We start from the raw sequence: 26,143 nt of genomic DNA, 5'->3' as shown, positions 1-26,143 counted from the left end.
TAGCTGAGATTACAGGTGTGCACCACCACGCCCAGCTAATTTTTGTATTGTTAATAGAGACGAGGTTTCACCATGTTGGCCAGGCTGTTCTCAAACTCCTGACCTCAAGCTATCCTCCTGCTTTGGCCTCCCAAAGTGCTAGGATTACAGGCATGAGCTACCACACCCAGCCCCAAGCTGCCCATTTAAAACTTAAATTGGGTTTTGTCACTTATCTGCTCAGTATCTACCCCCTCTATCACCCCACAATGGCTTCCTGACTCACTCAGTAAAATCCAAAATCCTCACTCTAGCCCAGGATGTATATGTGATCTGACCTCATCACTTCATCCTCTTCTCTGTGGACTACACTCCAGCCGCCTAGCCTCCTGGCTAAGGATCCTCCCACTCCAAAGCCTTTGAACTGGTTTTCCTTCTGCCTGCAACACTTTCCCCCTGATACCCCAATACATTGGTACGTCACACTTTCAAGACTCTGCCCAAATGGCACCTTCTCATTCAGGCCTTCCATGAACACCACGCCCTCATTCCACTGTCTTCCCTTTTGTGACTTTGATTTTATTAAAGCACTGATCACCACATGACATGTATTCTATATTTACTTATGAATAATTTGTCATCTCTCTCCTCTGACTAGAAGAGTCAGCTCCATGGGATTGGAGACTTGATCTCCCTTTTCCATGGCTGTGTCCTCATTGCTTAGAACAGTACCTGGTACAAAGAACAGTACCTGAGGTGCAGCATGCATGTGCGTGCATGCCTGTGAGTATGCATGTGTTAGGAATAATGAGTTCTGTCCCACCAAATGTTTTCTCCTAAAACTCGCCTAGGATTGGTCCACATTCTGGCCCAGCCACTCCTCAGGGCCAAGGGAAGAAGCCTCCTCATAGCATCTTTTCACAGACCGGAGAACAGGCTGTGTCACATATCAAGTTGCACTGTCCCTCCCTCTGAAACCAGGGTTTTTGCTAACCCGCTGTGGAGGAGGGAGGAGACGGAGGTGGAGGCAGATATTGCAGTTTTTCTCCCTGAGACTAAAGAACTTAATGAGGCTACTGATACTTGGCACTGAGCCCCTTGGACCTCAGCGTGTACCCCAGGTTGACATGCATTAACTCCCTGCACCTCGCCAACACCAGCCTGCCAGGTAGGGTGAGAAGTTTCACTCTTGTGTGAGGTCCAGCTTCACAGGGAGTTTTGGGACTTGTGCCTTTGCTCTGTCCCTCTCTACAAAAATTTTAAAGGGAGAGAATACAAAAGAAACAAAACAAAACACTTCTTTTTGAAGGGAGCCAGATGCTCAAGGCCTTATATTGAATCTGGTGCTGAATTCCAGACTCTCTCCTGCTGTTTTTATTTGCTGGCTCATAATGAGGGGTAGAAGGACCACAGTGAAACCTAGCACCTCTAATCAAGTCTTTCATGGTTAACAAGGAGGGAGGACTTGTTTTTCCTTGCCTGGTGGGTGTTTCTGGGCTACAGACTAAGGTTTCATTGAGTGTAGGATCCACTGATTCTCAAGCACAGGGAAGTTTCAGAAGAAGCTCTGAGTCCCACCACGCTTAAACCAAGAGCCCAGCCCAGCCTGGATCACGGCTTCTCAAACTAGCTATGGTAAAGGATCAGAGATTTTATTTCCCCTACTCTGCTGCAGAATGAAACCTTTATAATGTACAATCAAAATGAATGTCTAGAAAAAGGAAATAAGACATGTGAAATGCAAGCCCAATCTTTAAAATTATTATTACATTAGCAAGACATAAAATTACTGTCCAATTGCTATGTAAGTTTTAAAAATTTACTCTTCTGAAATTAACTTGCTACAAACCAGTAATGTGTGGACCTGTCCCCATTCACAGATCACACTTTTAGTAGCAGCCATGCAATGGTCAAGAGCATGCATTTGGGAAGCAGGACCCGAGGTTCGAGTCCTGGCTGATTGATTACTAGTTATCTAGTTGTGGAACTGGGACGGATCATTTAACTCCTGCAAGCTTGTTTCCTTGTCTGTAGAGTAGAAAGGCCTTCCTTACAGGGGTGGCTGAAAAAGTTAAATGGCATTGTGTCTATCTTTTCATCATGAAGCCTAGAAAATAGAAAGTGGCAGGGAACAAAAATCACCCTAGGAGAATGTTCAAAGCAAGCTACTTTCTTTACCCATAAATGGATTGCCATGCAGCATTAAGTTTTTAGACATCACAGTCAGAGTTCTCTGCAGGCATCTGTCTTTCTGGTCTTTGAGAGAAACTGGCCACAGCAGGGCTTGGATGGAAGCAGCCAGGGATGTCCACCTCCAGCTGTCTTCATGGTTTTTCTGAACTTTTGGGTTATCTCCCTCAGTTTGGAAGGGAGATTCCATTTCTTCCTTGATTTTCTTATCTACATGCAGCAGGGAGTGCGCTGCCAAAGGGTTCTCCACCAATAACAATGAAATAACAATAAAAATAATTAAGGATAATGACTTCTACCTTGTCGAGCCTTGGAAATGATATTTCAACAAAATTTCTCTTTGATTTCTCCTCCTTGTGGTCCTGTGATTCTGCCCAAAGTTGTGACATTTAGACCTGGAGAAATGGGAGCCAGGTTTCAACTTATTAGCAGCCAACCTAGCTGTACAACTGGCTGCTGTGAGGCGGGTTGGCTGATGGTTGTGATGCCAGTTTCTGCCACCCATGGAGCCCAAGGGTAGGGTTGGGATCTGGCATTTCAGGGCACAGACTCCTCCTGTCCTGGGAAATGTGGGGCAGAGTTTGACAGCAGGCAGTGGGCCTGGAAGGAAGAGTCCACAGGAGGCAGCCTGTAGGATAAAGGAGGAAGAATAATAGGACGTTAATCGTAACAGTGCTAAGTTCAGCCCTACCAAGTACTGACTCTATGCCAAGCATAACGTTAAATGCTTTCCATTTATTATTTCTTTGAGCCCTCAGAATCGGTGGGATAGATACTACTGTTTTCACTTTACAGATGAGAAAACTGAGGCTCTGATCACGACGTAAGGGACTTCTTTTTCTCTGTAAGGAGTCACCAGGGATGGGGCTGAAGCTGACCCCCAGGGAGCCTCCCTGACAGCTCAGGCCCATGAGAGTGGGAAGGAGCTGCTGTTCTTGGAGTGGAGGTGCCTGCACATTCTGGGGCTGCTTCAGCTCATCCTTCCTCAGCACTGTGGCCTCTCACAATGATAGGCATTTCCTGTCTGGGGCTGGTGAGACATTGAAAAGACTTGAGTTGGGTAGAGACACAACACAGGACATGGGGATCCCACAGGCTCCAGCAGGGCAGGCTGCAGCCTAGTTCATAGTGAAGTCCATGGATTTTGGAGTTGAACAGACCTGGATTCAAGTCTAGACTCTACCATTTTCTAGCCACACAGCCATGGTTAGTTAACTTAATATGCAGGCTCTGAGGCATCTCAGTGACCAGGAGAATGAGTGCATGGGGTCAGAAAATGTTTGTTTATCAGAGATGCCTCAAGTCCCTTTTTTTTTTTTTTTTTTTTTTGAGACAAAGTCTCACTCTGTCACTCAGACTGGAGTGTGGTGGCACAATCTCAGCTCACTGCCACCTCCGCTTCCCCAGTTAAAGTGACTCTCCTGCCTCAGACTCTGGAGTAGCTGGGAGTACAAGCTAGTGCCATCACGCCCGGCTATTTTTTGTATTTTTAGTAGAGACAGGGTTTCACCATGTTGGCCAGGCTGATCTTGAACTCCTGACCTCACGTGATCCACCTGCCTCAGCCTTCCAAAGTGCTGGGATTAGAAGCATGAGCCACTGTGCCTGGCCATAAGCTTTAAGCTCTTCATCTGTAAAATGGGAATAATACTTACCCTAGCACTGTCAGGATTAAGTTAAATCATATTTCTAGGGAACTGCATACTTTGCACATAATGAGTCCTCAGCAGGTGATGATGGTGGTGATGGTGATTGTAATTGGTGCTGAGACAGAGGGACCTTCTCTGCTGAAATAGTTTGGGTTTTGCACAAGACAGTGCAAGGGAGAATTGCCACAGAGCCTGGCCCTGGCTGGTAGAGGCTGGGAAAAGAGACCCAGGGAGATTCCCTCGGTCAGAGATCTGGGGAGAGGCCCATGGGGGTGGTGGAGAGAGTGGGGATGTTGAAAAAGAAACCACATTAGCCTAAGTTCTGGAGGAGATAGGCCCTGCCAAGTATTTAATTCAGCCAGAGGGAAATGAAAGGGAAAAGAAATTACTATTGTGCATCTAGGTGACAGTTTCTACCTCCGCCTGTTGGCTGCAGGGTAAACAGTAATTATGCACTAAGGCAAGGGAGCTTCAGCCAGGAGCATCCTTGGAAGAATACGGGCTGTGAACTCAGACTTTGTCTTCTTTTTTTCCTCTTCCTCCCCTCTGCCCTCCACACCCCCTCCCCCCACCAGGTGACTTGGTCTCCCGTGCCATGCACCACATGCAGGGGCGCCACCCCCTGTGCCCAGGAGCCAGCCCTGCTCGCCAGGCCCGCCAGCCGCCACAGCCCATCACTTGGTCCCCCGATGCCCTCCACACACTCTACTACTTCCTGCGATGTCCACAGATGGAGTCCATGGAGAACCCCAACCTGGACCCCCCAAGAATGACCCTGAACAATGAACGGTAGGGATCTTCCTTGGGCTGAGCACCTGGGGAGATGTGCTCCCAAACATGAATTGACCGACTGATGCCTGACTGACAGGGTGAGAAAGGGGCCCTGGAGCTGTGCTGTGTGCCTGTGAGGAGGCAGCCAGGAATTCTGATGGATGAAGGCCTGCACTAGTGTGCAGTGGAATTTTTTTTTTTTACCCTGAGCTGATGCACCATGGGACCACTGAGGCTCAGAACATGGGCTTTGGCCTCTGTGCCCAGTCTGGCACGTGCTCACTGGACTCTCTGAAATTCAGCTGCCTTGTTATAAAATGTGATAGCCACACACACCTAGAAATGTTAGTGTTCTGAGAAAGAGCATGTAGGATGGGGGCTGGGTGGTAACTGGCCCTTGGCCAGTGGTAGCTGTCACCTCTTTTCATGGGGTTATCCCATTCAAAAGTGATGAAATGATCACTGCTGCCTTCTTTGTTATTAGGGGTCTTGGGCGTGTTTTGCCCCATCCATTCATTTTATAGAGGAGAACATCGTTGCCCTGGCAGCTGTCTGATCTCCAGCAGGTTAGGGGTTGAATAGCCCCTGGACCCAAGCCTGTGGGCTCCTAGTTAGGTGCTTTCACTAGAGGGTCCCAACACTTTCCTAGCTGGAGGCAGCACTGCAAAGAACAGATGTGTAGGTTGTGTACTGCACAACGGAACCCAGTGAGGGGCGTGAGTAGGGGAAGCATGGGGAGCCATGTCAGCCTGAGGACAGGATACCTTTTCTAATTGGTCTTCTCAGAGGGCTGCTTTTTTGAAATTTTCTGCCGAGAAAATATGCTTTTTTATTATTTTTTGTTTGGTTGGTTTTTTGTTTTTTGTTTTGTTTTGTTTCTGAGATGGAGTTTTGCTCTTGTTGCCCAGGCTGGAGTGCAATGGTGCGATCTCAGTTCACCACAACCTCCGCCTCCCAGGTTTAAGCAATTCTCCTGCCTCAGCCTCCCAAATAGCTGGGATTACAGGCACCTGCCACCATGCCCGGCTAATTTTGTATTTTTAGCAGAGATGGGGTTTCGCCATGTTGGTCAGACTGGTCTTGAACTTTCAAACTCAGGTGATCAGCCTGCCTTGGCCTCCTAAAGTGCTGGGATTACAGGCGTGAGCCACTGCACTGGACAAAAATATGCTTTTTTATAACTTGTCCAAAACCTTGTATGTGCTGGCATGAATCTCACATGGAGGCCACTGCATGGCCACTTAAGGTAAGGTCTGTCCGTGGGCTCAAGAGTTGTGTGTTTGAGGGTCCAGGAAGTGGGAAAGGCTTGCACTTGGTTTGGGAAGGCTCATCTGCACACACTTTACCACACAGTGAGGCCCAGGAGGGTCAGAGCCCATGGGACTCGGCACCCTACCAGGAAGACAATCTGAGACATACTGAGACATACTGGACATTCTGGAGGCTCTGCAGTCCCCTGCCTGACTGCCCGCTGTCTTTGTGGGGCATTGAGTCTCATCAGCTCTACAATCCACAGCCGGCTCTACAGCCAGGTCTGCTTCCTTAGTGCCCCAGAAGACAAAGGCACAAAGGTGGATTTACTGAGTGTTTACTATGTGCTTGGCACTGTGCTGAGCACTTTGCAGGTGGATGCTCACTTAATTCACACACTATCAGGAAAGAGGTGCTCTTCAGAGCCCCATTTTACAGGTGAGTGAGTGGAGGCACAGAGAGTCTAACTGGACCCACCACACAGCTGTGGCCCTCATAACCACTACACTGTACCTCCTGTCACTGAGAGGAATGTAAAACAGTAGTGGCCCAGTACTCCCCTCGTAGGGGCCTAGTAACTGCTACCATTGCTGTTATCAGTCCTAGTATCCTTATTATGTCATCATTGTTTTATTTCTCTGGGAGCTGGCAGGCAAATGCAAGTCTGAGGAGGGTCACCTAGTCCTGACACAGCAAGAAGATTGGAGGTGGAGCCCCGGGCATCCTCAAAGATGCTTTTGGTTTGAGCTGGGGCCAGAGCACAGGCCCTAAGCCCCAGCTGTTCTTGCTTTGTGGGAAAGTGTTGTGGTTGAAGGAGAGGGCTGGGAGGGAGAAAGGGCAGGGAAGACATGTGGGAAGGAGGAGGCAGGAGGCTTGCTTGCTATTTGGTAAGGTGTCGGGCTGAGGCCGGGACACCCACACAAAAGTGACTGGAGAAGAGGACAGGAGCCTTCTTCAGGCTGGTTGTCCTGGCTACTGGGCCCTCAGGCTGTCATGGCTATAGGCCAGGGGGCAGGTGTTCCTCTGCTTGCACTTTCCTCAGCCCCCTTGGGCATCTGCATCGTGTCCTGTGGCTTTCCCCCAGGAGGGTCCCAGCCTCAGCCTCCAGCCCCCAGTATTTTAACACACAGCATCAGGGTTTCTTCCTGATCTGAGTTGTGCGGCCCTATGTGGTTATAACAGCTGAGCTTGCATGGTAACAGACACACGTGCATGTGTTTAGATCACCGTTTATTTAAAAACCACACTATCTGTAGCACAAATAAATTGGTAGCAAAGATATTTTTCCATGAATCATTTCAAATGAATTGCAGACACATGGGAAATTAGAACCCCATTAGAAAAAAAAAGGCATCCAAAATTTTTAGGTTTTGACACCAAAAGGAAGATACCCTAAAAATACTTGGGGAGCCAACAGCCCTGCAGCTCCCCAATGGCCTGGCTCCTGCACTGAGCAGACCTGCTGCCCTCTGGCTCACTCTGACAGGGAAGGCCCTAGAGGCTGTGGAGATCCTCCCTGGGAGCACTGAGCTCACAGCATTACAGCAGGCTGGGCTGCGCCAATGTCGCATCAAGGCCCCAGCACCATGATACCCTCACCAGAGCTCTGGGAAAAAGCTCTCCTGATGTGAAAAGTAGCTGGAGTTTGCTAGGGTTCCAGAGTGACAGAGCTTTGCTTTTGTGAGTTTGGGGATGTGCGCCTGTCTGTCCATCTCTGTCTCTCTCTTCACTTCGTCCCCTTGAAGCTCCATCTTCTGCCCCCCCCCCAGAAGTATGGGAGACTGCGTTCACCCAGCTGGAATTGGACAGAGCCCCTGATTTCAGGGTGACCATGGTTGTCTGGCTGTAGAGACCATCTGTATGGGGATTGGTGGCTCTCTCAGTTTATTTGGGATTAAGTGACCTCCTCTACTGCCTCACACACATGGGAGAAGGAGCTCAGTTTGGGGACATGGGTTTGGCAGGAGGACACCATTGATGGCACCACTCTGAAGAAAGGTACCCTGATTCCTTCCATTAGGGGCTGTGTCTGACCATGTCCATGCCGACCAAGGGAAGGGGCGTGTGTTCATCCCTTAATGTGTGGAGCTTGCTGTGGCATTCCCTTCATATCTTTCCATAAGGGCCCTTCTCCCCAGAGCTCTCTGCTCTGGTTTTGGGAGGAAAAATGATGGGCAGAGGGAGTGGCAGAAGCAGCAGGAGCAGAAGCAGCATGGTGAGCAGGCAGCTTTGCAGGGCATGATGAAGCCTCCAACTTGCTTTCATCCACTGCTGCAGTGAGCCTGGTGCATCAAGAAACAGTTCAGGCTTTGGGGCAGAAGCCTGGGCTCAGAGCCACAGAGGGCCCTTCCATGCCTCAAGCTCCTCACCTGTGAAATTGGTGAGCTAAGTAATTCTATCCAGTAGGACAAAGTGAGATAACATACGCCCTTCCTTTAAAGCCCATTTCTACCTGCTCCTGTGCCCAAAGCACATCAGCAAGTTTGATGCTATCATTACCTCCATTTTACAAGTGAAGACGGGAGGCCCAGGGGTATGCACTGATAAGTGGCAAGGCCAGGATTCAAACCCAAGGCCTCTCTCACCTCACGCCCCTCACCTTTCCCAGCTGGCTGCCGTGACCTGATCCTACAGCTCTGAGGCATGCTGGGTGAGCCCCAGCCTTTGGGGCCACCTTCTCTGGGGCAATTCCAGCCCCACCCCCTCGCTATCCTGGGAAAGCTCTGCAGTGGAGCCGCCCCACACCCTCCCAGGGTGCCTTTCTCGCTGGCAGCTTTGCATCCCAGGCACAAGGCAGAGTTGAAAACACAGAATTAGTCACAGCTGCTGCCCAGCAGGGTGTGTCATCACCCGAGATCAAGCTCAGAAAGTGGAAGAGTCTCCTGTCAGGGATCCAGGTTGCCCAGGGAGATCGGGAGCCTCCTTCCTCTGAGGTCTGGAGGAGAATGGACAACCATCTGGTTAGACGTGGCCCTGGCTGGTTGTGCCTGGGGGCAGAGGGATGGGCTAGCTGGAACAGAATCTTTGGCAGAGGAGATACCTCCTCGGCCATCACCCTCCTGGGGAATGAGAGGTCTGGGGTGGTAGGGATAAAGACTACACAGACACATAGGCAGGCAGGAGGCCCGCCAGCTTGCCAGTGAATTGCTGGAAGGCAGCGTCATCAAGCAGAGAAGCCAGAGGAAGCCATGCAGGCAGAGGTGCAGAGGGCCTGAGGTCGACAGGAGGGGACCATGGCACCACATCAGAACCTGGGTTACTGGAGGCTCAGGCTCCCCCAGGCATCTACTGAGAGCAACAGCACAGATGCCAAAGCCAGACCTTTGAGGAGTGGCCAGGCAGGGAGAGTGGGAATGGCAGAGGGCCACTGGGCCACAGAGCAGTCCACTTGCCTCAGATCCTGGCCCCTTGCCTCCTTCTCCGCACCCTGCACGGCACATCTCCACCTCTGTGGAGAGGGGCACACTCGGAAGGCTTGGAGCCGCTGGGTGCAGTGGCTCACGCCTGTAATCCAGCACTTTGGGAGGTTGAGGTGGGTGGATCACCTGAGGTCAGGAGTTCAAGAACAGCCTGGCCGTCATGGTGAAACCCCATCTTAAAAAAAAAAAAGAAGAAGAAGAAGAAGGCTTGGAGCCTGCTGGTGTCCAGGACACAAAAACAGGGGGAGTGTGGAGCCCTTCCCAGAGTTCTAATTTAGGGTCGGGCTAGAAACATCTGGTATCATGGCTCCTTAGCCAGCCAGAATAGCCCCATCTGAGGAAGGCACTGCTATTCAAAGGTGTGTATTTGAGATCTACCTTGCCACTTTTTATAACCTTCAACCAGTCATGTAACCTCTTCAAGGCTCTTAATCACCTGTAAGGCATGAAGACCCAATGAGTTAACATACTTTTGGGGTTTTCTTGGAAACAGGGTCTCACTCTGTCTCCCAGGCTGTAGTGCAGAGGCACAGTCTCAGTTCACTGCCTCCTTGACATCCTGGGCTCAATCAATCCTTCCACCTCAGCCTCCCAAGTAACTGGGCCCACAGGTATGCCCCACCACACCTGGCTAACTTTTAAAAAAATTTTTGGGCCGGGCATAATGGCTCACACCTATAATCTCAGCACTTTGGGATGTTGAGGCGGGTGAATCACAAGGTCAGGAGATCGAAATCATCCTGGCCAACATGGTGAAACCCTGTCTCTACTAAAAATACAAAATTAGCTGGGTGTGGTGGCACGTGCTGGTAGCCCCAGCTACTTGGGAGGCTGAGGCATGAGAATTGCCTAAACCCGGGAGGCAGAGGTTGCAGTGAGCCGAGATTGCGCCACTGCACTCCAGCCTGGTGACAGAGAGAGACTCTCTCAAAAAGAATTTTTTTTTTTTTTTTTTTTTTTAGAAATGGGGTCTTGCCATGTTGCCCAGGCTGGTCTCAAACTCCTGGGCTCAAGTGATCCTCCTGCCTTGGCCTCCCAAAGTGCTGGGATTATAGCCATGAGCCACTGTGCCTGGCCACTGCATACTTTTCGTGTATGTAGTGAGTGTCTGCACCGAGTATCTGCTCTTATGATGATCAACACAGTGGTTTGTGTCAGGCAGGGTAGCAGCATATACAGAGACCAAGTTGCTAGAGGAAGCAAGGCACCCAGGAGAGAGGGCGATGGGGAGGAGCAGAGCAAGAGAACACGGGCAGCGTGGTGCAGGATGGAGCACAGAAATGATGGACCTTGTGGGCCAAGACACACAGGACTGAGCTTGTGGCTGAGACGGTCCTGCCCACAATGGTCCAGCTATTTGTGATTGGCTGGGTTTTATTGTCCTTCTTCCCGTACTTCCCACCTTGGGGCCTGAACCCTTCTCAAAATGAGGGCAGCAGAGGGTCCAGGAAGCCCCTCCCATGCTGCTTGCCTTGATGCTTGATGCTCCTATAAAGATCCTCCCTGAAGAAGTTTGCTATGTGATCCTGCACCCCCAGACAGATTAAGGAGACACAAGACCAGGGTGCTGATGTGACACTAATCTTGCTCTCCAATTCCCATAGAACTCTTTCTGCTAGGGCTACCAGGACCTGCTCAGAGGCTGAAGCTTTTGTCCGGGTGAGATCCTGGCAGAAGATAAGTGTGTGTCCGGCCTCGATATTGGTTTCCCTGTTCCATACCAGGCTGGACAGAATTTCAAATTGCTGGATCCAACAAAAGTGTCAGTGCTCTGGGTTCCAGCCACTTGGTTGCAAATGGAGACCTGGGGCTTTTTCTTTAAGAGACTGGCTCACTCTGTCACCCAGGCTGGAATGCAGTGGCACAATCATGGCTCACTGCAGCCTTGAATTCCTGGGCACAAGTGATCCTGCCACCTCGGCCTCCCGAGTAGCTGGGATTATAGGTGCATGCCACCTTGCCACCTGGGGCTTCTGATGATGACCAAGGGGAGGAGGGTGCAGTGAGCCTCTTGGGTCATCCCAGAGGTGTTATCTTGACTACCTTTTAGGAGTATGACCATGTCAGCTCATCTTCCTGGGCCTCAGTTTCCTCATCAGTAAAATGGTGAAGATAGTAATATGGCTCCTATGGTTAAATGAGATAATACAATAAAGCACTTAGCTCAATGCCAGGCACATAAAAAGTGTTTATTAAATGGTGTCTCCTCCTCATTATAATGGCCATAAACACATTTAGACGACACGTTTGACACTCAGAGCAGGCTCTCTTCATTGAGGTAGCATGACATTTCCTAAAATGTGATTCTCAAGTAATATCCAGGTCAGTAATACTGCTACCAATACAATTACCAACACTACTACTGTTGATATTATTACTAATTAACCACTACCACTGTGACTAATCATAATAATACAATTACTAAGATTACTACTACTACCGGCACTACCACTACTGCTAGTTACAGCATGCATTATAGAGCACACATTCACAGGCAGATACTGTCTTAAGTGCTTGACTTACTAGCTCCTATTTCTCCCTGGACTCCTGTGGACCATGGAGAAGGGCTCTAGGAGAATGATAAAGAGTGGCTTATGTGATTGAGTCTCTAGCCTGATGAGGGAGGCAAAAGCAAGACGGAAGTAAACAAATGAGCAAAACCCACCAGACAGTGCAGGACAAAGCTCAGCTGCATGATGGTGCATGAGGTCATCCCTCAGGCTCTGAAGCCTGCCCAGATTCCAATCCCAGCCCTGCCACTCTCAAGCTGGGTGGCCTCGGGTTTGTCATTTAGCCTCTGCATCTCAGTCTCTTCCTTTTTTGGGTGGGGAGGGTGCAGATGGAGTCTCGTTCTGTCACTCAGGCTGGAGTGTAGTGATGCAATCTTGACTTGCTGCAGCCTCCACCTCCTGGGTTCAAGCTATTCTCCTGCCTCAGCCTCCCAAGTAGCTTGGATTATAGGCATGTGCCACCATGCCTGGCTAATTTTTGTATTTTCAGTAGAGACGGGGTTTCGCCATGTTGGCCAGGCTGATCTCAAACTCCTGACCTCAAGTGATCCACCTTTCTAGGCCTCCCAAAGTGCTGGGATTATAGGCATGAGCCACTGAGCCCAGCCCAGTCTCTTCTTAATAGGGGATTAATAGTGCCAACCTCATGGGGTGTTGTGGGGATCAATTGAGTTAATACACATGAGGCACTTAGCATAGTACCTGGTACATGGTAAGAAGCAGCAGCGGCATCACATTGAAGAGTATTCTGAGACGGCTGGAGTAGTTGGGGGACCTGTCGGAGCAGACGCGGAATTTTTAACTGGACCTTAAAGGACAGCCATAGAAGACTGGGAGAGGTGAATGGCATGAGCAGCAAAAGTCACAGAAGGATTTTTGTTGTTTCAGAGCCCGTATTTTATAACAGAAATGGATCTACATTTTAAAAACATAAACATTAGTTGGGTGATGGTAGTGGTGGTTGTTGAGATAGGGTCTCACTGTCACCCAGGCTGGGATGCAGTGGTGTGATCACTGCTCACTGTAGTGTCGACCTTCTGGGCTCAGGCAATTGTCCCACCTCAGCCCCCTGAGTAGCTGGGACTATAGGCTCACTCCACCATGCCTGGCTAATTTTTTTATTTTTTGTAGAAATGGGGTTTCGCCGTGTCACCCAGACTGGTCTTGAATTCCTGGGGTCAAGGGATCTGCCCACCTCAGCCTCCCAAAGTGCTGGGATTATAGGCGTGAGCCACAATGCAAAGCATTTGTATTGTGTGTGTGTTTGTGTGTGTGTGTGCCTATTGTTTGTTTTTTCTTTTGCTAGTCAAGTGAAACACTGGAAGTGAAGAAGGAACAAGGAAATCTGTAACTGGTTGTGATTAACTAGTTGTGAAAAACACTACACTCAGACCTACATTTGGTTTTTTAAGTCATCACTGGTCATTATTTGTCTAGGCAAATGCTTCAAGATCAAGCTATAGGTCATGGTTTCCCAGTGGAGAAAGAAGTACATCCTCCGAGTGGCTGTGGGATAAGGATCAAACCCCAGCTCTTTTCCTCTGGCTCGATGATCCAAGCAAATCACCTTACCTATCAGAGTCTCCGTTTCCTCCTGTGTAAGGTGGAGATCTGAGCTGTGCCTGCTTCCTAGGGTGGCTCCCAGGTTCTGGGGAAATGCCCCTGACACGAGTGAGGTGCCACATTGAGGTGCCTCTTTGTTCCCTTCCAGATGTGGAAGGGAGGCTGTTTCCCTCAGACAGCACTTTACATAAAGAGGGTGTGCCCACAAATAGGCTGTGCGTTCAGTCTAAAGAAGTGGGCTCGTTAATCTTTTGCTCAGCTTGCGAAAGTGTTTTCTTATCAAATAATAGAGATGATGGCAATGGTGGCTTTATGTTACTGACTTCTGAGTTCCTTAAATACCGTTTCAAGATTTGCAATGTTAAGCTCTTTTCTCTCTTTTCCTCTCCCCGTTTTGTGCATTAAATTTCCATCTGTTTACCCAAAATGGAAGTAAATGAAATAAGAATAGCTATTGAGTGAATTAAGTACTTGTTTCCATATATTCCCCAGGCTGGCATATCCACTCACCTCTGAAATGACTTGGTTACAGTCTAGGGTGCACATGGGGAGCTCCCCCTCCACCCCCAGGAGCCCCCCTCACTGTACCCTCATTTTATTTCCTTCAGAGCACCTGCCTCTGTCTGAAGTCACCTTGCTCATGTCTGTTCCCTCCCCACCCCTCCAGAATGTAAGTGCCCTCCACCTGCCCTGTTCCTGCCGTGTCATCAAGCACAGTCCTAAGCATATATAGTAGGTGGTTAAATATTTTGTTAAGTTAATGAAACAGGTGGTAGAGCCTACTAGTTGGGTTCTTTGGAGTTAAAAAGGCCATGATATGGGGTCCCTGCTCTGCCATTTGCTACTGTGTGACTTTGGGCAAGTTATGTGATTTGCCAAGTCTCAGTTTCCCTAGCTTGAAATAGAAAATGACTTGAAGTACTTCCAGAAGGTTTTGTGAGGGTCAAATACGGTAGCTGTTAAGGATGTGGCAGAGAATCAGGTGTCTGTGTATGGCAGCCGCCATTATCGGTATAACCACTGTCACTATAAACCTGTGTGACAACTAAGGACCAAGTTTTCTTCAATGAACAAACAATCCAAAAACATTAGTGACTTTAAAAGTCATATCTTCTCAGCTGGGTGCGGTGGCTCACGCCTGTAATCCCAGCACTCTGGGAGGCCGAAGCAGGAGGATCGCCTGAGGTCAGGAGTTCAAGACTAGCCTGACCAACATGGAGAGACTCCGTCTCTACTAAAAATACAAAATTAGTGGGGCATGATGGCACACACCTGTAATCCCAGCTACTCAGGAGGCTGAGGCAGGAGAATCACTGGAACCTGGGAGGTGGAATTTGCGCTGAGCCAAGATCGCCCCACTGCACTCCAGCCTGGACAAGGGCAAAACTCCATGTCAAAAAAAACAAATCATATCTTCTCAAAATGCATGTTTTCTCTCCTTCTCATACATCTTTCTCCTTCAGTCCCTGCTCTTATTTCGATTTTAACTTAGCCCTGACAGTAGCTGGGAGCCAGGGTTGAGTGATAAAGATGAGAGGCTCACACCTGTAATCCTAGCATTTTGGGAAGCTGAGGTGGGAGGATCACTTTAGGAGTTCAAGACAAGCCTGGACAAAATAGTGAGACCCCATCTCTACAAAAATAAAAATTAGAGGACACCTGTAGTCCTAGCTACTCAGGAGGCTGAGTGGGAGAATTGCTTGAGCCCAGGAGTTCAAGACTGCTGTGAGCTATGATCTCACCACTGCACTCAGCCTGGGTGACAGAGCAACACCCCATCTCACACACACATGCACACGCACACACACAGCAAAGAAGTTGGGCAGGAAGATGACATCACAGAGGACTTGTTAAATGAGGACCATTTTGGACAGTTTAGCCTTATCACAACCTACCACCCAAGGATTTCAAAGAACCCTACAAACTGGATTTCATGGCCAGGCATGGTGGCTCATGCCTATAATCCCAGCACTTTGGGAGGCTGAGGCAGGTGGATCACGAGGGGAGGAGTTAGAGAACAGCCTGACCAACATGGTAAAACCCCATCTCTACTAAAACTACAAAAAATTAGCCCAGCGTGGTGGCACACACCTGTAATCCCAGCTACTCAGGAAGCTGAGCTGGGAGAATCGGTTGAACCTGGGAGATGGAGATTGCAGTGAGCTGAGACCTTGCCATTTCACTCCAGCATGGGCGACAGAGTAAGACTCAGTATCAAAAAACAAATAAACAAACAAAAAAGATTTCATTTACCTGTAGGATCAAAGACAAAACCGACTATCATCACGCTTTAAAGCTGAAAGCTGGTGGTGTCCCTGGCTCCACGCCTGCTGGTTTAGCCAAAGTGCCTGTGAGCGACTGGCCATGGTTGCTGAGGGTTTAGCTTGGGAGAGACCTGATCCATCTTTACATGGGCTGGAAGTGTCTAGACAAAGCTTTACCGTTTACAGAGCATGTTTAGCACACAGCTCTCTAACAGGTCCTTACAGTAGCTCTTGGGGGAAGCCATGACACTCCCATTTATAGCAAGCAGACTGAGGCCCTGAGGGGGTCCAAGGCATGGGCACCATCACAGCTGGTAAGAGACAGATCTGAGCTCAGGCATGGAGGTCAATTGTGTCAATAATAATGCAGTGGGCCGGGCACAGTGGCTCACACCTGTAATCCCAGCCTTTGGAAGGCCAAGTCAGGTGGATCACCTGAAGTCAGGAGTTTGAGACCAGCCTGGCCAACGTGGTCCATATCTACTAAAAATACAAAAATTAGCTGGGCGTGGTGGCAGGCACCTGTAATCCCAGCTACTTGGGAGGCTGAGGCAAGAGAATTGCTTGAACTTGAGAGGCAGAGGTTGCAGTAAGCTGAGATGGCGCCATTGCACACCAGCCTGGGTGACAAGAGCGAAACTCTGTCTCAAATAATAGTAATAATAATGATAATATAGTGAATTCACATTGCTCAGAGTGGTAAATCCCTTCCCCTCCCAGGAGGGAGAGGGTGAGGTCCCAGAGCCGGGGATCTCACTCAGCACCTCCTTTTCCCAGAGCAGAGTGGCCAGCTTGCTCTCAGCTACATGGGGCCTCTTTCTCAGCAGGATTGCATTGGCCGGCTTTGGGAGGCCAGCCTGAGGGTGGGCGTCTGCTCAGCATCCAAGAAGGAGCGAGCCAGGGATTCAGGGCAGGAAGTGTCAGTGCCACATAACAGGGATGGAGACAGGACAGAATCCTGGCGCAGCCTCTGACAAGCACCCCCCAGGGCTGGCGGTTGCCTGGGACTTCCTGTCCTATTGTTGGACCCTCCTGCCCTCATAGAAAAGAAGACTGGGAACTGCCGGCCGGCCCAGGGAGCTTCATTCATTTGGAGTGTTTTTGTAACATGGGCAGCAACAATCCCCTTTGTCTGCAGTCTTGCCAGGATTCTCAAGGCAGGGAATTCCCAACCCTAAAGGGAATTGGTTTTGCTTTCTTAAAGAAGCCTGCTTCCGAGGCGAAGCTGGAGAGTGTTCAGACCCTCAGGATGGGGGGAGGACAGAGACTGGACGGTCTCTGGAGCTGAGCCGGGCTGGTTCCTGGCTTGCTCTCACTTGCCTGCCAGGCAGCTCTTGGGATTTCTGTCCTCTTGCAAGACCAGCCGCCAGACAGCTGTCTGTGACTTGCCCCTCCCCACTTTCGCTGCTTTAATATTTGCAGATTTGCGGGGAAAGGACTCTCAAGGGGCCTAGGGTGCACCCCTTGAGGCCCTGGGGCCCAGCCTCCTGTTCCTGGCTGAGCTCAGGGTCTGATGAGGCTGTGAGAGCAAAAGCTGGAGTTAGGGCAGACCAGTGCCGGGGGCCCCACAGCAAGCCTTCCTCCATCACACCTCCTTCCAGCTTTCCAAAAACATTAGTGACTTTAAAAATCTTATCTTCTCTTCAGCAGAGTTTGAATTTAATTCAGAAAAAAAAAATCTTCTCAAAATGCATGTTTTCTCTCCTCATACATGCCTCCCTCCTTTAGTCCCTGCTTTTAATTCCATCTTAACTCAGCCCTGACAGTAGCTGGGAGGCAGGTGAGTGATAAAGATAAGAGGCTCACATCTGTAATCCTAGCACTTTGGGAGGCCGAGGTGGGAGGATCACTTTAGGCTAGGAGTTCAAGACAAGCCTGAGCAAAATAGTGAGACCCCGTCTCTACAAAAATAAGAATAAAAATGAGCTGGGCATGGTGATGCACGTCTGTAGTCCTAGCTACTCAGGAGGCTGAATGGGAGAATGGCTTGAGCCCAGGAGTTGGAGACTGCTGTGAGCTGTATGATCTCACCACTGCCCTCAGCCCGGGCGACAGAGCAACACCCCGGCAACACCCCATATCACAAAAAAGAAAAGTCAAAGAAGATAAGGTAGACAGGAAGACCACATCACAGAGGACTTGTTAAATGAGGCCCATTTTGGATACCCACCAGGGCTCAGAGCATTTTATGCCTGCAATTTGGTATCCTGAAAGACCCCTGGGGTGATTTGGAGTTCTTTGTTGTGTTTATAATTGACACATAATAATGATAAATGTTTATGTGGTACAGTATGATGGTTAAATACATATATATGTTATATAATGATCAAATCAGGGTCCTTAGCATGTCCATCGCCTCAAACCTCCATCACTGCTTACTGGTGGTAACTTTCAAGATCCTCTTTTCCAACTGTCTTGAAACACACTGTTAATTACTATAGTCGTCACGCTGTGTAAGGGAATACCAGGACTTATTTTTCCAATCTAACTGTAACTTCATACCTGTTGACCCACCTCTCCCCGCCATCCTACCCCAGCCTCCAGTGACCACTCAGAATGGCTGGGTTTCTTTTTAGAGCCAGATTGATCACCACTGGCTAGCTGTGTCACCTTGGACATGTGTCCTTTCCTAGCCTCTCAAAGTCTGTTTCTGCATTTGTAAAATGTGGACTAATAAGTACATCTCCCTTGCAGGGTGGCTGTTTTAGAGGTCACGTATGCAACATGGCCTCACACCCACCTGCATACCAGTAAAAAGACGGCCATTTCACTCAGTGCATCTCAGCAAGGTGGCTTTGCTGCTTGGAAGCCAGTGCCAGTCTTCCCTGCAGCTGCCCTTGGGATGTGGATGCACAAAGCAGGGTCAGGCCCCATCCTCGGAGCTGGCACCGTCTCTTTCTCTGTCTCTGGCTGGGCTGGAGTGCACCACCCCTCCATGACCCCCATCCCATCAATAGCACAGGTCAAAACACTGCTTGCCAGTCAAGAATTTCACCCTCATATCAGGGTTCAAGAGCCCTCATGCCTCTGTTTCTTCCTAGAAGTTTCTAGAAATTCTTCACCTGACAGTCTGAATGGGTCATCTTTCTGCCTTAAACTCTGAGAGTTGGGGAAAGTGAGTGCTGTGTGATTACACTTAGCTGAATCCAAATAGGATTACCCATCCCAAGGACCTAAACAAAAGTCCCCCATCCCTGGCCTGCAGCCCAGCAGATGGGATAAACCTCAGGGTCCTCCCAGGTCTGCCTTCTTGGGAGAGGCCAATGGGTGGTGGCAGGTGCCCTCGGGAGGGAGGTATGTTTGAGCAGGTTGAAGGTCCTCGCCTGTCTGGCTTCCATATGGTGTAAAAGCTCGTGGTCTCTGGTGAGCCACCACAAACGCTGCACATGGGAGAAGAAAGCTGGTCCCTGGCACATGGCTGCAGTGAGCCCCATGGATGGGGCATGGCTGGTAGGCCCAGAGCTGCTCCCCAGCAAGGTGCAGAGATGCCGCTTTCACACCTGCCACCCAGGGTGTGGGAAGCACTGAGGCCCGGGCCTGCTGGACCAGCTGCCTGCCCTTGTGCTGGGGAGTTCTGGCCTGAGAAACAGGGCAGGCGGCCTGGCCCTTGCCGGGCTAGGAGCCCTCCCTGCTGTGTGGGAAAGCATGGAGGGGTGGAGGCCCGCGTGCAGTCTCCACTGGAATCTGTACCAACTCACCCACATGAGATGCTGCTTTGGAACCAGGCCCGGTTCCCAAGGACAGATGGCTGTGTACCCTCCACTGAGGCCCAGACATGGTGACATCTGCAGAACCATAGTGGCCTTTTCCTTTTCCTGGTGACAGCTCCATCCCTACATCTAGGTGCCTTCCCAGAAGCCGCCTTGGCCCTGGGCTTCCCCTAGGAAGTTGTTGCATTTGGAACAGTCTCCTGTGAAATGGCTGTCTTTTTACTGGGGAATTATTTCCTTTTTTTTTTTTTCTGAAAAGAACTGTTTGCCAATACCCAGGCCAACTGAAGCTTCTAGAAATGAAAGACAAAGCAGCTCCCCCATTTTTGAGAGTGCTCTGGAGCCCTTCATGAACAGTTCTGGAGGCTGGGTGCGGTGGCTCATGCCTGTAATCCCAGCATTTCAGGAGGCTGAGGTGGAAGATCTCTTGAGCTCAGGAGCTCGAGACCAGCCTGTGCAACATAGTGAGACCTTGTCTCTACAAAAAAATACTTTTTAAAAGTTACCCAGATGTGGTGGCTCACGTGGGACGGTCACTTAAGCCCAGCAAGCAGGTTGAGGCTGTGGTCACGTGATCACGCCACTGCACTCCAGCCTGGGCAACAGAGGAAGCCCCCACTGTCTTTTGTTTTTGTTTTCTTAAAAAAATAAAATAAGGCCCCGGGCATGTTGGCTCACACCTGTAATTCCAGCACTTTGGGAAGCTGAGGCAGGCAGATCACAAGGTCAAGAGATCAAGACCATCCTGGCCAACATGGTGAAACCCTGTCTCTACCAAAAATACAAAAATTAGCAGGCTGTGGTGGCGGTTGCCTGTAGTCCCAGCTACTGGGGAGGCTGAGGCAGGAGAATCACTTGAACCTGGGAGGCGGAGGTTGCAATGAGCTGAGATCGCACCACTGCACTCCAGCCTGGGCAACAGAGTGAGACTCCATCTCAAAAATAAATAAATAAAATAAAACGCTCCTGGAGGAAGAGCAGCCCCTGAAACCATGTTAGCAGCTGGAGGACTTTGCCTTCAGAAGTGAGAAATGCACCTTGTGTTTATACATTTAAAAATGGAGTTTCTAACGGAGGTTTCTGCACCAAGAGATGAGGAAACATCAGTGAGCAAAAAGTCTCTGCCTTCAGAGAAGTTACAGTCCAGAGGAGAGACCGTACAAAACCATACCAACCAAGTAATTGCAAACTGGGCATGTGCTGCACCAACACTAAGCTAGGGCTGAGTGCTGGAGGGCAGAGGAGACCTGCTTCAGAAGGGGTGAGCAGGAGCACCTCCCCCTGCCTGCAGACAGCAGGCCACCGCGGGCAGTCTCTCTAGCCGAGGCCAGTACGGTGACCATATGTTCCAATTTGCCCAGCCCAGTTCTGGTTTACCCCGGGTAGTCCCAGGGCTGGCACTAACTACCTTTTTCCCTCTCAAAAGTCATCCAGCTGGGCACGGTTGCTCACTCCTGCCATCCCAGCACTTTAGAACACCAAGGTAGGCAGATGGCTTGAGTCCAGGAGTTCAGGACCAGCCTGGGCAACACAGTGAAACCCTGCTTTACAAAGAAACACAAAAATTAGCTGGGTCTGGTGGCACACACCTGTAGTCCCAGCTACTTGGGAGGATGAGGCAGGAGAATCACTTGAGCCAAGGAGGTTGAGGCTACGGTGAGCCATGATTATGCCACTGCACTCCAGCCTGGGCGACAGAGCGAGACCCTGACTAGAAAGGGAAAAAAAGTCATCCAGTTTGTGTGACAAACTATGGTTGTTGTGCCTAACACTCATCATCCCTAAGATGCAGGAGACAGGCCAGAGCCAGGTGAGGAACGTGAGTGGCTATGGAGTGTCCTCTTCAGAAGCTTAGACTCAGGGACACTCCCCAGATTCATTTCCCAGCTCAGTTCCTTGGCACGTGCATGACATGGGGCAAGTGACCTCACCTCTCTGGTCCTCAGTTTCCCCATGTATAAAACAGGAATAGTAATAGCACCTGCTACATCAGGCGGCTCTGAGGAGGAGATGAGTCACTGGATGTCCAGGGCACTGTGGCAGCTGCTTAGTAAACGCTCCGGAAATGTCAGCTGTTTGCATTTTTCTATTATTCCTGGAGGCCCTGATTGTCACACAGTGGACCTCCCATCCCACTGCTAACAGGAACCCTTGGGCTCCCATGGAGACCTGAAGGGCGACCCCTGGGAGGAGACTAGAGAAATCACCCAGAGCTAGTCATGACTTGATTAGCTCTAAATTTGTGTCCCTATGTGTGTCTGGGCAAGCTTCATCTAGTGCCTCTAATCTGTACCAGATGAGTTTTAATAGGAAAAGTGTATTCTCCCCCACAGAGAGCCCAAGGCCCCACCTCAAGCAGAAGTCACCTGGGCTAAGTGGCGATTCTGCAGTGGGGTCAGCTGTGGTTCTGAGGGAGCTTGGCTGAGGAGATGAGGCTGGGGCACTGAAGAGGGACCCATGCCCAACTCTGCCTCCAAGCCACACCAAACCATTCTGATTTACCCAGCAATTCTAGAAAAATAATGAGTCCAAGATGTGAGCTGGACTAGAAATGCTTCTTGTGTGCAGAGAGTGGAATCTGACTTAGTGGGGCAGTGTGGTTTTATCCTGCCTGGATGTTCTGGCTTGGTTTTAGGCAGTGGTGGCTGTGTGGACATCTTGGGGAAGTGATGGTGAGGGCCTCATTGCTGGCACTGCAGAGCCAGCCCTGACCTTCCCAAAGAAGTCTGTTTGTGGAGCCAACACTTGCTTAGGAAAAGCTTGGCATCTTTGCAAGTTCCTGATGGTGCCACTTGGCACCCCCAGCCCCTGCCCAGACAAGACAGGGTGTGAGAGCTGTGTGTCTCATGGCCCCATCCATGAACCGGGTGAGTCCAGGAGGAAGTGCCCCCATTCAACCCCAGTGCTTGGCTCTGACTCCCGCTGAAGATGGGGCAAAGTTAGTGGAAGAATTTAGGGCTGAAGATGGGAACCACTGGAGCCACCCTCTCCCTTGATCGTCATTTCTGGCCAGTCCTTTCCTGGACTCTCAGGGTGCCTGCAGGCGGGGCAGGGCACAGCTTAGAGGGCAATGGGGAGATCTCTTGGGACCAAGCCTACGGCATAGTGTACCTCCCAGCCCTGGGAGCCAGGCCTGCGCCCCAGAGCATTGTGTGCTCGCACCAGCCCTGTCTTTCCCAGGGCTAAGCTTGGGCTTGGTCTCGAGGCCCTTCTTAGCTGGTGGGTGTGTCCAGGGCCTGCCTGAGTCCTCGTGTCTAGCTCCTCCTGGGTGGGTGGAAAAGGGCACAAACCTGCTGTCCTCATGCACTTGGCCTGCCAGGATGGGAACAGAGACCCGAGGCTTGTGCCTCCGGCTTGGGTCATGCGGACTCTGGTTACAAGCCTATGTTCCATCTGCCAACCTGACTCACTCTGAGGCCCCTGCCCACCCTGGGGAAGAACAGAGCCTGCTTTCAGCTGGAAACTGGAGGGGTTTCCTGTTCCATGTTAAGACACCGCTTATAGGACTGCCATCCCAATAAATCATACGCTTGCTGAGTGCAATGAGGTTTATTTATTTAATTTTTCCCAGGCTGCAGAGACCTCTTAAAACTAAGGCCTTGGCCAGGCATGGTGGCTCATGCCTGTAATCCCAGCACTTTGGAAAGCTGAGGCGGGCGGATCATGAGGTCAAGAGATCGAGACTATCCTGGCCAACATGGTGAAACCCCGTCTCTACTAAAAATACAAAAATTAGCTGGGGGTGCTGGTGCATGTCTATAATCCCAGCTACTCAGGAGGCTGAGGTAGTAGAATAACTTGAACCTCGGAGGTGGAGGTTGCAGTGAGCCGAGCTTGTGCCACTGTGCTCCAGCCTGGCGACAGAGAGAGACTCTGTCTCAAAAAACAAAAACAAACAAACAAAAACAAGGCCTTGAGAAGTTTATTCTCTTTCATTTAAAAAAATTTTTTTTTAATTTAATTTAATTTTATTTTTTTGGATGCAGTCTTGCTCTGTCATCCAGGCTGGAGTGCAGTGGCGTGATCTTGGCTCACTGCAACCTCCACCTCTTGGGTTCAAGCGATTCTCCTATCTCAGCCTCCCAAGTGGCTGGGATTACAGATGCTCACCACCACACCTGGCTAATTTTTTGTATTTTTAGTAGAGGCAAGGTTTTACCATGTTAGCTCAGATGGTCTCCATCTCCTGACCTCATGATCCACTCACCTCCCAAAGTGCTGGGATTACTGGCACGAGCCACTGTGCCTGGCCATTTTTTTAAGGGTGAAAATCGCTTTCTGAGTCCTGATGCCATTGAGCGGACTTAGGAGACCCTTGGATTGAACAGCCAGGCTCACCTGTGTGATTAACTTAAAGACAGATGAGAGACGGTTATGGCACATGGGTCTAGCGTCCCTATTGCAGCTGAACTGGCCCTGTGACCCTGAGTGAGGCACTGAACCTCGCTGGGTTTCCTTTTCCTCCTCTAGCAATGAGAGGAGTTGGTCAGGGAGTTTCCATGCTCCTTGCATAAAAAGACCCATTTCCATTGGTCTATTTCACGTGCTCCCCTTTGTGCATACAAAGACACATGCTAGTGACCCTTTTAAGCAGCCTTGTCCCTCTCTGGGATTTGTCTGCATGTCTGTATGTAATGGTATTTAGGTTAGGCCATCGGGCTGTTTGCAGTACTTGAGGGCAGATCAGGGATTGCTGATCCCTTGAAGTAATTCTCTGCCCACCCACCCTCCCCACCACACATGTTCATGACCCAAGGCCTCTGGGTCTGTGTTCTTTGCTGTTGCCCCTTCCCCTGTGTGAGTTTTTTCACTGCCAAGGCCAAGAGGCTGCACTGCCAGAAACAGTTTCCAGCTCACACTCGACATAGTGGTTGCATTTGTTTTCTCTGTTTTATGAGCTGGGATGGAGTGGGTGGTGGGCAGCCTGCCGGCAGGCTTTTGCAGACTTTACATGTTTATACTTGCTATGAGGGGAGGGCAAAAAGTTGGCTGGACTTTCAGAAGGCTGGAGCTGAGGCATTTAATAGAACTAGATTCCTATAGCCCTTTTTGCTATTATATATTTTCTGTTAACAGACACTAAACTAGTAATAATCGTTAACATTTATGGAGAAGTTACCATGTTCCAAATACCGTGCTAAGTATTTTACATACATGCTTCCAGCTGTTTTGTGAGGTGGTCCTCTTGTTTATACCCATTTTGCTGATGGAACAGCTGAGACTGGGAGAGGGGAAGTAACTTGCACAGAACCACACAGCCAAACTCATTGGGAATACACTGGATTCCAACCCAGGCCACCTCCCTCGGGAGTCCATGCTCTTGGTCACCATGCAGTAGGTATAGCTACTGTCATATGGAGTCTGTGAAATAAAAGCAAAAGGGCTCTTACAATGAAAAGAGTTAAAAACCACAAACTTTGGCCGTATCTTCTTTAATAGAGAATATGGCCCACAGAGGAGGATGATCTGCCCAAGGTTACAGAGAGAGTCCAGTTGTATCAAAGAAACTAGAACTTTCTCCCAGCGAGGGTGCCACAGGGAAGGGTTCTAGAACCCTCGGATCTCTGGGCCAGGAGCATGATGCGAGCCATACACTACTCTAGGATGCGCCAGACTGTGTGCCACCAGGGGTGGATGCCAGCCCCGTGCCAGTGCTGCCTGCCAGCTCCAAGCAGTGTGGTTCTAGTGATTAGCTGTGGTCTTCCACAGTAGCAGTCCTCAAAGTGTGGTCCAGGGACCCCTGAGGTCCCAGAAACTCTTGCCAGGAGTCCATAGGGCCAAAACTATTTTCATAACAAGAAGTTATTTGCCTTTTTATTCTTGTTTTCTCACAAGTATCCAGGGGACTTTTCCAGAAGCTGTGTGACATCATGATGTCATCACTCTGATGGCAAATGGGACATGAGCTTGTGTGTTCCTGTGTTTAATCTTTTCTCAGTTTTAGATTCTGAGACAACCAATATCTGTAGAATAACACACATAAACAAAAGCTCTTTGAGGTCCTCAGTAGTTTTTTTTTTTTTTTGAGATGGAGTTTCGCTCTGTCACCCAGGCTGGGGTGCAGTGGCATAATCTTTGCTCACTACAACCTCTACCTCCTGGGTTCAAGCAATTCTCATGCCTCAGCCTCCTGAGTAGCTGGGACTACAGGTGTGCCCCACTACCTCAAGCAAAGTTTTGCATTTTTAGTAGAGATGGGGTTTTGTCACGTTGGTCAGGCTGGTCTCAAACTCCTGACCTCAAGTGATCTGCCCGCCTTAGCCTTCCGAAGTACTGGGATTCCAAGTGTGAGCCGCCATGCCCAACCAATTTTTAAGGGTATGTATAGAGTCCTGAAACCAGGGGAAAAAATAGAAAACCACTATTCTGAGTTATCAGATCCGGCTAAGGAAAAATTTAGCAGCAGAAAGGCTGAACAAAGCGAGCTTTTTCAGCCCCAACACAATCTCCTGGTTCTGGCCCTGCAGATATCTGCATTTGGGCATGGAGCGGCCAAGCTCAGCCTATGATGGGAAAGGCAACAAGCAGGAAATAAGAACCTCTTTGGGACATGGAGGACGGCATGCACGCTGGTCATTCTCAGTCTTGCTCCTTCGGGCCCTTTCACCCTGGAGTTCTGACATAGCCATGCTGTTGCAGATGGGAGTTTTTAGAGGGGTTTTCCAGAATGGCCAGACAGGCATGTCCAGCTCATCTCAGCCTGCCCAGCAGACTCCATGGAATTAACAAGAAGGAAACAGTAGCCTGGAACCTACAGCCCATGGGAGGCATGTTCCTGAGAAAGTCCATGAATTTCTTCTCATTTTTACCTTCCCATAGATTCCAGGCAGGGGAGGT

At 49.8% G+C, this 26,143-nt stretch overlaps 1 protein-coding gene across 2 annotated transcripts in view; it reads left to right on the top strand.

Annotated features, from left to right (window-relative positions):
* ABTB2 (ankyrin repeat and BTB domain containing 2) overlaps nt 1-26,143 on the top strand; it is a 206,790-nt gene that overhangs the window by 155,112 nt on the left and 25,535 nt on the right. For both annotated transcript variants that reach the window (XM_054240748.2, XM_009007907.4), the window contains one exon: nt 4,394-4,607. In XM_054240748.2, coding sequence (XP_054096723.1) covers nt 4,394-4,607 — 214 coding nt within the window. The remainder of the gene's footprint in view (nt 1-4,393; nt 4,608-26,143) is intronic.

The sequence above is a fragment of the Callithrix jacchus genome, chromosome 10 (assembly GCF_049354715.1).
Source record: "Callithrix jacchus isolate 240 chromosome 10, calJac240_pri, whole genome shotgun sequence".
NCBI lineage: Eukaryota > Metazoa > Chordata > Mammalia > Primates > Cebidae > Callithrix > Callithrix jacchus.
The sequence above is the reverse complement of the archived record's forward strand: the minus strand, read 5'-3'. Positions and strand labels throughout refer to the sequence as shown.